The 13,686-nt window shown below is 45.0% G+C and overlaps 1 protein-coding gene across 6 annotated transcripts in view; it reads left to right on the top strand.

Annotated features, from left to right (window-relative positions):
- LOC124207592 (arginine-glutamic acid dipeptide repeats protein-like) overlaps positions 1-13,686 on the top strand; it is a 30,008-nt gene that overhangs the window by 4,661 nt on the left and 11,661 nt on the right. For 5 of the 6 annotated variants that reach the window (XM_046605136.1, XM_046605132.1, XM_046605133.1 and 2 more), the window contains exons 3-10: positions 3,014-3,084; positions 5,042-5,076; positions 5,170-5,240; positions 5,304-5,397; positions 5,898-6,051; positions 6,124-6,369; positions 6,541-6,639; positions 12,980-13,060. In XM_046605136.1, coding sequence (XP_046461092.1) covers positions 3,014-3,084; positions 5,042-5,076; positions 5,170-5,240; positions 5,304-5,397; positions 5,898-6,051; positions 6,124-6,369; positions 6,541-6,639; positions 12,980-13,060 — 851 coding nt within the window. Of the gene's footprint in view, positions 1-3,013; positions 3,085-3,453; positions 3,614-5,041; positions 5,077-5,169; positions 5,241-5,303; positions 5,398-5,897; positions 6,052-6,123; positions 6,370-6,540; positions 6,640-12,979; positions 13,061-13,686 lie in introns of those variants that run through there. The other variant, XM_046605137.1, reaches the window with a different exon arrangement.

Raw genomic sequence — 13,686 nt, 5'->3', positions numbered from 1 at the left:
AGAGAGAAGCACAGGCTTCCGGCTCTTTTAACACACACACACGCACATTGCGACTAGACTATTAAGTGACGCTGACTGGTTTCGGTTGTGGTGACAAGCTCGTTTCCTGTTGACTTGTCAGTTATCCCACCCAATTCAATGTCTTTGACAATGAATTAAATTTCCCATTTCTTTTTCCCTTTATCGTGACACCAACTGGGGATTTTTTTTCGGGAAAATCAAACGAGCCCCCCAAAACTATCCCGCCGAGACAATGTTTTTTTCCGCGTATAGGATGGATGGGATGCTGTCGAATGATGAAAGTTGTTGCCAGTTAGTGCTGCACTCGTGTCAACCGTAGACGTATAGTGTTTATGCATAAAGGCGTATAGGAACAAGCGTGATGATGTCGAATACAAGGAGGAGGAAACTTTTAAAATTCAGACTTGTGGTCGATATCCAGTTCATCGACCGGATATCTGGCGGGCAACGACGATCTGATTCAAAAGTTAGACTTGTCTATCTAGGCCTTTCCAGTTGTATTACGTTTGGCTATTGTATAACTCAACTTGCTGCCCTTGGTTGGAAGACTGATTGGCCGCGTGAGCCATCGTCCAATTCTTTTTTCCTTTTCTTTTCTTTTTCACCAAGTTGAACGGAGAAGAAGAAAAAAGAACAGCGATGGCTGTGTCCTTGTTTGAACATGAAAGAATCTCGTTCGACTCTTGGACTGATTGTGTCATCATCTTAGTAGTCGCTTCTATCACACCATCCGACCTGCCGGTGTTTGATCTTTGTCCTTTTCGTACCTATTAAACTATTCGCCCACCCTAGTTCAAGTCACGCGAGAGTAAAAAAGAAGACATTTATTCCACCTGATACGGTCTCATTTTTTGTGTGTGTCACTCAACTCCTCCTTCCACTGCTAAACCATGTCCCTCTTGCATATCTAATTAGCTCTGTGCCAATAGAATTCCTAGTCCACTTGATTGAGTGTCGAGAAAGAGAGAGAGAGACATATTCACTCGGGGTAATAAAGCGGATCCATAATGAGACCGGGGTGCGTGTTCTCAAAGGGTGTATGTACTGTGTAGAATTGCCATCGATTAAAGGCGAATGCACAAAGGACCTTGCCAACCAGTGACATCTAGTGGATGTCACTAATAACGATTACTTTTCCATTCAATTTTGGCCAAAAAAGGATAGTTTTTTTCCCCATCTATTAAGGCACACTGTGGATGATTCAATTAATTCAAGTCCCCGCTGACAGTATATTTTGTCTAATTAATTAACGACACGAAATAATTGCCATCTAGCGAGGGGCCGAGTTATTTTGGTCTACCAACAACAACTGGTGTAGAGAGAGAGACACGCACAGGAGTAAGAAAATGGGAAGGTCAATGACAAGAGAGCTCAAAGCCTTCTTTATTTATCGTAGGATGAGAGTCGACCAGTCGTAAATCAGGAAGTCAAAGATTAGCCCCCAACAGGAGAAGTAGCAGCAGCAGCAGCAGTTTGGACCAACGACAGTGCGTGACTTGAGTTTACTCACGCAAAGATACATTAGTCGTTAACGAGAGAAAAAGGAGGTCTCTCTCTCTCTTTCTTGGTCACTGGGCTCCTCTAATAAAATGAGACAAGTCCCTTTGCTTTTTCATTCATTATAAATCACCCGACATGGGCAACTAGACGCTTGATCCTCATCGAATGCGATGCGTTGCAAGTCTGAACAATTCGGTTGGGGGGTCCATCTCTCCTCCGGGACCGCGTCGGTCCAACACCTCCATCATTCCGACCGACTTCTTTGTGAGAAAGGCAGACAAGAGTTGGGCATGCACACGACTAGCTCAGGAAACCTTTTATTATCATCGATTTGGCGGGTGTTTAGCTCTAGATCACCAGAGTTAACCAACGCAATCATAGACGTGTGAAGTATTTTGTTGGCCATTTTGTTGGGATTCTTTACGGCTGTGTTGTTGGCACGGGAGCTAAGGCCAACTTGAATGTTGGGTTTTTATTTGTCTTTAGGGGGTAGGAGAGAAGTTCCAGATGTCGCTTTGTGTGCAGACCCCCCCTCTCTCTCTCTCTCTCTTTGGCTGGGCCCGCCCGTCTCCCTTTTTTTCTCGTCGAAATTATCGATTGACTGAGCGCTCCATCTCTTTCATCTTTGCCGAGCCATTGGCAAGACCCGAAAATGGCTCTCACAAGCTTAGCCGAATTGTGTCATTTCGAGTTTCAAAAAGACTGGGGCCCCATCTCTGCCATGGTCGCGTCGTGAGGGCTTTAAGTCGGGAATCACGCTAGTAAATTTTCTCGTTTGTCAACGGTTTCCTACGCAGGATCCGCATTACTTTCTATCTCGGACACGAACAACAAATGACTTTTATCAGAGATTAGACTGCTGTGCATCAAATGAATGTCTGAGCAAACACGAAAGCTAGTCCAGCATATTTGTGATTTAATACTTTAGCGATTGTCTCCCATATTTTGCTGTTGTTTAGTTTTCTTGTTATTTAAATTCCCTCCTGCGTGATTGACAAACACACTGGGGCAATAACGAATGGCGGAATCTTTTCTTTGTACAAACAAGCGCCATGTTGACGGATCAAATCTGTTGGCGACTGTTGAAGGGTCACTGGTCTTGGTGAACCGTCACCTTAAGTTAAATCCGCCGCTGAGGCGAAAATAAGACGCACACAGTCAAGTGGTTCCGCAGCAATGTGGATCGATCCGTCCCTTTGGCGGTTGCAAAGGGGCTCTTTCCTTCTTTTTCCTTTTCTCAAATCAAGATGGATGTTATTTTACGTCATTGGCAAACGTTTGAAGCCGAGATCAAACATGCGTGAAAAGGGGCGATTTTGTATTTCTCAGCATTATTTGATATCATTTGATACATGTCTCATCATCGTTTGGAAAGCCGACTTTGTTATTATTATTGATGCTACTATTATTATTATTGCTATTGAGTGTGTGTGTGGCTTGTTTGTTGATGATTCTCAAATGTTAAAAACTATTTCTCCTTTTCCCATAACAGATGCCGCTTACATAGAAAGCCAATCAGCTGATCAACCCTTTTTTATCTGCACCATCCAAGAATTCCGGCGGGTAAGAACAACTATTTTTTCCCCCCTTCTTTTTTGTTTTTCTATCTACACGCATTAAATAAGTTGAACGGTTAAAAAATCGTGAACCAATTGAGCCGGAGAGGGTCTCTAGGGAGTTGCGTCCGGATGTTTTGTACGTGTGCGTGATGATAATCCGGTCCCGAAATCCACTTTCGCCAAATAGGAATATTTATTATCAGGGTTGTCTTGTCAGCCAATAGATGGAACTCTTCTTGGATCAATGAACGTTAGCGAGTGGGGTGCCGGGAATGTTACACGGGTGTTAGCACGAAGGTAGGAAAAGAGGGCGGGGACTGGTGGGTCGGCTACTGGTGCTGCCCCCTATTTGCAGTACCCGCCTTGTTTTTCCTGGCACGGCCAGTCTTGCGTCAAACATGGCGGCTGCCTAGTTGTGAACCACATACACACCCCACCAGTGGAACGAAAACAAATCCACCAACTGCCTGTTTTTTCGTTTACATGCCAGTTGATTCAAGTTAAATCTACGTCAATGTGTTGCTAGTGTCTGGGTACGTCTCCCCAATCAACTTTTTTCTTTCTCCCATCAAATAATATTTCATTTAGACATTTTGAGTGTTTTAAAAGACGGAAAATCAACAACTGTGTGTATGCGTTTTGTTTTTGAGTCGAGTCATTTGAGCAACAACAGTCGTCGAGTTTTCATTTTGGGTAGCCCAGGGGCTATCAAGTTGCCTAATGTTTTGTTCGAGCAGCTGGACGTTTGTCCGCGGCTCCTAAAAAGCTCAGCCGGAATTAGCTTTAGAAATTAATATGTCAATATTTAGATTGCGTTAAAATTGGTCCCCTCCTTCCGTTGTTGTTTTTTCTTTCCTCTCCAACTAGTGTAATGGGTCTAAAGATACAGTTAACTTGTATCCCTTTATAGAAATCAATGTCGATAAACAGTCGATATCGGCCGGAGATTTTGCGCTGCCTTTATTAGGTAAATATGCTGGGTTTTTCAGTTAGACGGGTAGTTAAAGTCAAAACAAGATTCGTCGAGTGTTGAAAGCTCGTAAAAATCGATTTACTGTAGTCTGAAAGATATAGCCTAGTAAAATTTGACGAAGCCTCGGTGCCAAGTGTTACGTGTCTTTTTCTCGTGGTTGCGCCCCGAGGGCTCTTTCACGTTTCTCTTCTTCTTCTTCTTCCTTTTTGTTTTGTTTCTCTGCCGTGTTGGTGGATCCTTTGGTCGTCACGGTGGATTACAAAAGCACTCGGCGAGTTCAGCTCATTTTCTTTTGAAAGAAGCCAATTATGAGAGGAACAGCCACGACCCGTTACGACTTGATTATACGGATTCAAGTGCAGTTTTCTTAACCTATTCGCCTTGTTGTTTTTCTTTCTTTTGGCTTGAATCATTCCTGTCACGTTAGCCCAGGCTGTGAATATAGCAGCTGGAACGCCGCCATTTTTTTGCCTTTTTTTCCAAATCAATTCCGGTGTGTCTTGACTTTATAAGGGATGTGTTCGTCCAGGTACCAGGTGTTTTCCCTCCTCTCACATTCTATGCATACATAATAAATAGGCTCGTGATTGATGATTGCCGGGGAATCACATTCCGACGCCCCCACTCACGCCGATGCCCACATAGAACCGATCGTTTTCCAAACAACTCGGTAATTGTCAAGTTAATCATCAAGATTTTGTAGAGCTTCGCGGCTTATGGTACACAACACCAATTGGCGTTTGTTTGGTCGTCCCCGATAAGAAGAAGCTCCCCCCCCCCCCCTCCCTTTAGAAGGGCATGACGTGACCATGTGATTGAATTCAACAATTTTCTCTTTGTGTACTCGTTTTTCTTTTTTCACTGCTGCGGTACCCCCCCGTTGCTCGTTTCGTGGGAAATTGTGGGATGATCAATGCCCTCCGGTGTGTCTTGATTACCTTGTGTGCTTGTGTACTAATCCTTTGCTTTTTATTTTATATCTCAACAGAGCAAGCGGGACACCTTGATGGTCAACATTAAATGGTATTATAAAAACTCACCGTCGCCAAGTTAGCGGCAACAATATTATATTTTTGGTTACAATTGGCTTTTATTTGTCTTCTCTCCGTTCTTCAGGTACTATCGACCCTGTGAAGTTCCGGAAACCGTCTATCAGCTGCTGGTGCAGGACCGCAACACAGAACAAGGTGGTGATCCAATGCTAATCGATTGCAATGACAAGACTGATAAAATTGATGGATGGTTGACAGGCAACAAGATCTCGTTTCTCCATGATCCCGTGATTAAAGGCCGCGAGCTGTTTATATCCGACGCCACTGATACCTATCCCGTTTCCCTGCTCAGGTATTGTATTCTCTCTTTTCTTCTTCTTTTTTCTACATTCTGCATAAATTATAGAATCTACGAGAGGAGAAGGAGAATTTCACTTGTATCCACAGCAACTCCCTTGGGATATGTCGAAACATTCAATGGCGAACCTATTTTGGCAGAAGCACTCCTTGTACATTTTTCTTGTGAATGATTTCAGTTTCCCTTGATTGTTGAATCGGGTTTTTTATTCTTAGTAGCCGCAAAGGAGATTGATTGGCGTTTCATTCGTGATTTTTCAAATTCTTTCTGTTAATTTAATTTACTTTTTAATAGTAAATGTACAACTTGATTTTAATAGCTGGGGAAAATCTTGCAGTGAAGTCATTTGGGTCTAGATTTGCTGTAGTTGAAAAAGGTACATGCTATAAGGCAAGGTCATCAAATGGATTCATGTCGATTTTCTAATCTATTGGATAAATGCAGATGTTTATCTTATTTACCTATTTATTAATTATTTTGTTTGGTGTAAACAGAGGCGTGTGCCGAGTCCAGCATTTCACTGACATCCAGGGCGCTGAAAAGTTTTCGCCGTTCAAGGATTCGTTTTTCTACATTTTAGGCTACAATCCAGAAACTCGCAGACTGGCGTCTACTCAGGGTGAAATCCGGGTCGGGCCATCCCATCAGGTTAATATTGACTTTAATTTTAATTTTACAACCATAACCTGAACTAAACCTGGGAATTCTTTTTGGTTATAGGCCCGGCTTCCGGAATTGCGTGCCCAGTTGGGATTGGACAAACGTCCCGAGAAATGTGAAGATTGGGAAGAGCCGCGTTGGGTGCCGCCACCTAACGCTCCCGGCGTGCGCGACGGTGACCTGATCGTCTACATCCAAGCTGCCCGTTCGGTGGCCGCCTTTGTCGGGATGTGTGATGGCGGATCCCCAGACGACGGATGCCTAGCCGCCTCCCGTGACGACACCACCATCAACGCCATGGACGTGGTAAATAACATTCGCTAAACTTGGCACCAGGTCCCCTGTGAAAGAAAGGATGAAAGTATTATTCCGCACCCGCCGAACGAGTGCGGAATAGTCTTTATTTCCTTCACAAGACGATAGAGTTGATGGTTAATTATTTCGCCATTTTTATTTCTTTTGATTGTATCGTTTTAGCTGCACAATTCCGGTTACGATCTGGGTAAAGCGCTACAAACTCTGGCCAAGTGTCCCGTACCTAAAGGCATCGACAAGAAATGGTCGGAAGACGAAACGGTAAGTTTCACTCGTTTACTTATTATTATTGAAACCGTTTTTTTTGTGTGTGTAGTATTTGTATTATTTTTTTTTTTTCGTTGCTGTGAAACGTTTCGTAAGTTTGTGCTTGTCCGTGTGGTTGCAAACGGCCATCAACAACGTGCCCCTTTGTGTGTTGAGGAACGAGTTCAATTCCGTTGAATCACTGATGCAAACGACTGGCTTGCGTGCGCTATTTCTTCCTCGAATTCTTCGCGTTGGCCTTTAACTCACACGAGACTCGCCTTAACGATCCCGAGACCCCGTCCACTAGACGGGCTTCCGACTCTGACTATGTCCTGGAGGGTTTTACACCAACAAATTTGGAGTCGACATGCAACACAATTTTTTCTTTGGTGGAAAAATAATAAAAAAAAGACCAGTTTTCTTTCTTTTTCTTTTTCTTAAAAAAGAAGAAGAAGAAGAAGAAGAAAGAAAAGGTTTGTGCCGCTGACGGAATTGGAAAAGATGGGTGATGACGAGTGATCCATTACGGTTCCATGCAACCGTCTTCTGGATGCGATCTGTCAAACTAAATCACTGGAACCATCATCCATTCCGGCGTGGTCGAGTCAATCGTGCTGATGCCCGGGCTGGAAGGAAGCCATCGATCGAGTGTCCATTCCGGCCCTTTTTAAGGCATTAGCTTTTCAAATGTTGCATTGAATAATGGATGCGATTTCTTGCTGCTTGTTCTATCTCTTTGTTGGTTTTTTTTTTTGTTTTTGTTTCTTTCATTTTTTCCTCCCTTCGGGTGGTGCCACCCTGTTTATTTCGAAGAAGAAGAAGAAATCCACTTTTCGGCGTCAATGGTGGTGGATGTTATCCAGCGACCTGGCAAATGCGATTAGGTTTTAGCTTTTGTCTTGTGAAATCCGGCCCCATTAGTGTAGGTTGCAGAAAATGACTTGATTGTTTATCCGACTGCGGTCGTCATTGTCGTGTGTTGATGGAGTGAAATGAGCCGTTGCTCAACGACTGTGCAAGCGCCCCCCATTCCGATAAATAATCATCCGCCGTATTCGCCGTCATGTCGGTCGGTGGAGACGAGCATTAAAATGCCTCCGGGGCTTTTAAAGAGCGGACGGGAAAAGGAGGAGGGGTGAAAGAATGAGATTGGGACACGACGAGACTCACGACACGCATGCTAACGAAGTGATAGCGTGCTGGGTTGTAAAGCGTTGCCAAGTGGCTCCTCGTGTTATATGCGGACACCGCGCCATGGTAACTAGTCGGCGGCGGCGGCGGCAACGACTATCTCGACTCGCAAACAATCCGTGAAAGAGCACACACACAGCACAACATTGTAACTTTAGATATTTGTGTGTCTGTGTGTGTGTGACGGGGGCCGACCCGGCCATCTCTGCATTCACAGCGCCTTCCTTTTATAGCGCAGCTCCATCCATCCATCCATCCGGGTGTGTGTGTGTGTGTGTGTGTTGCCGCCCGCGGTCGTTTCAACCCAAAGTGCCTGTCAGCTCCAATAGATGGCGCTGACTGAATGTGACAATAATAGAAACGGTTGGTTGCTCATTGTGTGTGGAAACGGGCAGATTAGGATCGACGCAATGCTTCGCCAGCTGCCGAGTCAAGTGACGTGGGGGATTTCTTCTTTTTTTCCTTTTTTCAACAGAGAGAGAGAGAGAGAAAGAGAGGGATTGAATTTCGAGGAATAACACCGGATACCGCCACGTCGTCTTTATATTTATTTATGGATTGGCCATCAGCGGGATTTTGCGGAATGGTGACGCTTCAATCGACCGATCATTGGATACAGTTGAATTCGATGCCGACGACGACGTTCGTTTTCCAGTTTGACGCACTCGTCTTTAAGTGAATCAGCCGAGCATGCAATCACTCGGGTGATGAAGTGCATGTGCTTCTCGAATTATATTCTTCCACACGAGAAGCAAAAGAGAAAACTCGTAAAAGTCGATCAGGCGTTGTTGTTGTTCGCATCGAAACAACTGCCGTTTACACACGAAAAAAGAACAACGCCCCACCAGCGAGGAAATGGTCAACCGCATTACACCAACCTGTTTTCATTTATGCATTTAGCAGCTGACATTTTTCCCCCTCTTTTTTCCTAAAAAAGAAACATTGGTTGTTTCAGGTTTGAACCTTTTTCGTCTTTCTTACAAGATGGCGTTGATTGTTACTGAGCTGTCTACACAATCTTTTTTACTCAAATGCTTTCATTTGTCGGGTTTATTCCCAGCTAATTGATAGTTTTTTTCCTTTTTTTTCTAGTTAAAGATTATACATTTGATATTTTGAGTTTCAGCTGAAAAGGTAATCATGGTTAAAGTAGGCGATTTGGGTTCTCTGGTTGAGTTGTTTGAGAAAGTCGTTTGGACGTCAATCACTGCATACACACACACAAGTCGCTCGGTGTGTTGTTCGTGGAATTGTGTGTCGCTGTCAGAATCATTTACTAGTCGTTTTAGTGAACAAGAGAGAAAGCCGACCACCCACGGTCGTTGTTGGTTGGGTTTTATATTCAGCCTTGGTTTATTACTAATTTCAATCTACCCTTTTTTCGCATCTCGCAGTCTGTGCTGTGTGTCTTTTTACAGACACGCACCAACACGCGCAACTCGTTTCATAGCTCATTACTACGCTCCTTGACGGCTTGTTGTAAAAACATTTCGCCAATTTTTTTCCTTTTTATTTTGATTGTTATTCACCAAGTTTTGGTATGTAATGGGATCCCTTTTGATGCCCACCTTTTTTGTTGCTGGGGACCGTTGATTAATCAAAAGAGGCAATTGGTAATTCGAGCCATCCAACCATTTTTAGATTCGGGGGCTCCAACGGGATCCGATTACCGTCGTCCATTACTTTTTTTTTCTTTTTGGAATAAAAAAGAAAGTTGTGCAGTAGCACACAAAACCTGATGGACGTATAAATTATGTGCGTTTATAATATATTTTAGGGGGGTTGATTCTCTTTTTTTATGACATGTGAGTTGATCTTTTGGGAGACCCTTGAATGCCAATCCTTCGCGCTGATCCGTCGCAATGGGGCCAGTTGCGTCTCTCGCCATTTTCTTATCGTCTCTGATGGAGATTTTGAGAATCTGTCTCGACTTTTCCCAACCAAAGAAGAAAGCAGTTTTTATCTTTTTAAATAGTTGTTAGTTTGCAGTTGCCGCCCAATTTCTAGAACCGGCGCTCCTATTTTCCGTGATGCGCTTATAACGACTGAAATATTAATTGAAATGTTCACACGGTGAGAGGGACAAACAATGGGAAAGAGTTAAACTGTGTTTTTCAGACGTGCATAATAAAAACGAAGGAAAAACTGACGACGAATCAAGTTGATTTTGTGTCAACTAATTGAGTCGAACTGGTGGGGATGATTTCGAGTCTGGGGGGAGAACTCTGTGACAAACTCACGTCCTGTGGCGTGACAAGGAAAAGACGGGAAGCGGTTTGAACTTTAATGTCAAGCAGTTGATGTGTAATAATGACGACGGGGAACACCAAAAAAGAAACGGCCTCTTTTTTAGACCCCTTTTTCTGTTCTCTTTTTTTAACGATCTAATTACGAGCCGCGGTCGTGCCGCTCCTGTTCGTGTCAAAGACGAACACAATCTCGTATTTGAGAACCCCCTGCCGGATCATTAGGATCGTTAACGTTGTCAAACGAATCAAATCAAAGATGATGGCGGCTGCAACAAAAGTGACGCCGGCTGAAAAATCGGTGTAGTAGGGTTTCCAGTAGCAGCAGCAGAGCTCTAAGCTATCCATGTCCGCTGACGAAATTGACTACATGCAAGAGGTGTGTAACTCGATCTACACGTGTAAATATGACATGGTTACATGTGTGTGTGTTGACAGGTAAAAGTTATAGACACGGAGAGTCCTCTGGTGATGGAGAGTGTCGCTGTGGTTTCGTGTCGATCCGCTCCGTCGAACAGATGCCGGAAACACAAAAGCTGCTTTTCGGGTGTACAAGTCTTCAAGTACACATAATCACCAGGTGTTTTGTGTGTGTGTGTGTAGTCGATTGTTATTCGTCAAGCCCTCTGGCGTTTGTCTTGTTGATCTTGCGCGAGCATCTTTTTGCCGTGGTGGCTGTTTATTATTCCGGGCCGTCTCGACAAGAGCCAACTTGAATTTCCAGCTTTTGTCTTTTGGGGGGTTTTATCGGCGGGGGTTGGTAAACGAAATGCAACGACAGGCAAATCAACATGTCTGCTGTTGTTGGTTGGTTCTTACGAGGAGCAATAGAATGAAAATAGAGGGCGCGGATCGTTGTCGAACCTAATAACAGCCATCGCCAGTCGGTAAAACAGAAAAAAACGAACACACGCACACACACACCTCGGGTCTATACAAGAAACATAGGAGGAGGAGGAGGGGAGCTTTAGCCTGGATTGGGCCGGAGGGGATGTGTAGACCGCGGTTTGTTGAACCGCTTGTTGGCTGCACACGTAGCACACGGCCGGCTGGGCGAGAGCGGGTCGGTGTAGCGCCTCTGGTGGCCGCTGATGGCGTTTTCCCAAGCTCTCTTACTGCAAGCAGTCGTTGAGCGGGCCGCTCCCGAATGAGAGGCGACGCCGTGCGTGTGTGTGTACATGTTCCGCCATTTTTTCACTCCCAACTCTTTTTTATTTAAGAGTCTCTGTGAGCGACGAGACGCCAAACAAACCAAGACAACAAATTCTTGTCCGCACAGCTGTGAATCGACTGCGAGTCAAGTTTATTAAAGGTGATTTCAAGTGGCATCTCATTGGATTCGGTTCTTCAGTTGGGGGACGAGGGCTCAGCAGCGTCATTCGGATCATTCAGTGTGCGGCCATTTTGGGTCTGTTGTGTGTGTGTGTGTCTAGTGTGTGTGTGTAGTGTGTATGACGACCGACGGCTTTTTTTCTCTCTTTCTTTTGGGTTAAAATACGCAGCTAGAACGTAGTGACTTTTTGGTTGGGCATTTGCGAGTCGACGACCAAACTCTTTGTGGGATTTGAGCCATTGAAGAGTCGGTGAGGAAGAAGACTAGCAGATATTTTGATTGACCTGGATTATATAAGTGCAACGTGTGTAACCGGATCAGTTGGGGTCGACATATGTGACAGAATCCAGTGGATTACGTGGGCCACGTGGATTTGAATTGTGTGTTGCAAACGTGTGTGTTGTTACGACGTGTTCCGTCTCTCGAAAGCCCATCAGGTAGGAGGAAACTGGAAGAAGAAATGCTTAGGCGGCCATATTTGATTCTTCCACTCTCTCTCTGGTCGAGAGAGAGAGAGGGGAGAGAGTTTGGTTGAATATAAAAAGGAAGAAAAACCTTTCTCTCTCTCTCTCGCTCCCTAGTGCGGCTTCTTTTCTTTCCCTTCTTTCTCTCTCTGGCAGCCAACTATTTTTACGCTGATGGACGAGAAAACAACTGCCTATGGGGAGGAGGGACATTGGAAATGTTAAAAAGGAGGAGGAGAAGATGGCCGGATTTGAGAGTTCGGTCAAGAGGCCCATGTCAGATTGCTGCCTGCGCTTTTGTTCCTTGTAGTGGTGGTGGTGGTGGTGGTGCTGTGTGTGTTTTTTCACGCATGGCGTCTGGTTAGACCCGACTAGAGCAGAAACGCCGTGGGTGAATCCGTGCGTGTCATGTCGTCGTCGTTGTCGGGAATGGCCACGGCCAACAGCTTTTTCGTCCGGCAGCTCGGCAGCTCCAGCATTCTTTTTTTTTCTCTCTCTCTCTCCCCTTCTCTCTCTCTCCATTCTCTTTCGATTCATCCACTCCCTTTCACACCAGCGTTTATATGATCCTCATCCTGTGCTCAACTCACGCTGGTGTGAATTTCCCCTTCGGGCCATTGGATCCGCGCCCAAGTTCCCGACATTATTTATATTTATACGTCTATAATCGTAGTCGTCGCTATCTTTACTGCCTGTTTGCTTGTTGTGTGTCTCTGTCTCGCTCTCGCTGTAGCAGACGACGTATCGATCAATCAAATGTTCGTTGTTTTATGAGCAGCCGATGGTAGGCGAGCGAAAGCCATTCAACGGCCGGCCCTCACGTTTCCCGCCTCATCCCCACGACAGTCGAGAGTCGATGTTTTCTTTTTCTTCCTTTTTTCAAAAAAGAACGTCACACTTGCGGTCACTTAACCCGTCAAGGTTTTTGTTTCTCACGATCCAGCACCACCACCACGGTTGTGCTGGTTGGTGGACGGTGCGGTTTTCCAGACCACCACCACACGGCCATTGAGGAATTTTATGACCCGCTTTTCTTTTCTTGTTGCGCCATAAACTTGTGCTTCTTGATTCTCCTCCGAGATGCTAATTGTCTCTTAATCTTTTCTCTTTCTCTCTAGAAACGATTCGTCAAGGGCCTGCGACAGTACGGCAAGAACTTTTTCCGCATCCGCAAAGACCTTTTGCCCCACAAGGATACGGTGAGTTTTCCCCTTTACACCTGCACGTTTCCATGCCAACCGCCTCTTTTTCTCTCTCTCTCTTGGCCATTTTTAAGTGAAAGTTATACATCAGAGTGTTGCCCAAGGTTGAAGACCTGATTTGATCCGATCGGGCCATTTTGATCGCCTTGTTTGTTTTGGTTTTGGGTGGGGAGGTCTCGCGCCCCACAGATCGATAGATTGTTATGATGATGATGATGTGCTCAACACCAGCGGGAGGTGTGTGTGTGTATATTTTGGTATATGTGACCTCCCGCAACTCAACTCTGTAAGGATCTCGGTACTACGGGCAATCGGAACTTGGCGGCGGCCAAAGGGACCGGACCTCCTACGACCTCCTACGTCGTTCCTTTTAGTTCCTTTTAGTTTCGGGTAACCGAATTCGACTCTCCACCGGAAGCCAACAACAATCTAGATTTTCGATTCGTTTCCCCCCCTTGCTGCCAAAACATGTTTGACTCATTTGAGAAGCTCATTGGCTCTCCTTTTTTATTTGTGCTCCTAATTTCTAGGGGTTGGCCAGTAGTTGGTAGGGGGGAAAGAGAGTTATGTCAAAGGAGGGGAGAACAGGACGAGTGGGTGGTTAGGGTGAGTGAGAAGAGGCG

The sequence above is a fragment of the Daphnia pulex genome, chromosome 11 (genome assembly GCF_021134715.1).
Source record: "Daphnia pulex isolate KAP4 chromosome 11, ASM2113471v1".
NCBI lineage: Eukaryota > Metazoa > Arthropoda > Branchiopoda > Diplostraca > Daphniidae > Daphnia > Daphnia pulex.
This window is presented reverse-complemented; position numbering and strand designations above follow the sequence as displayed.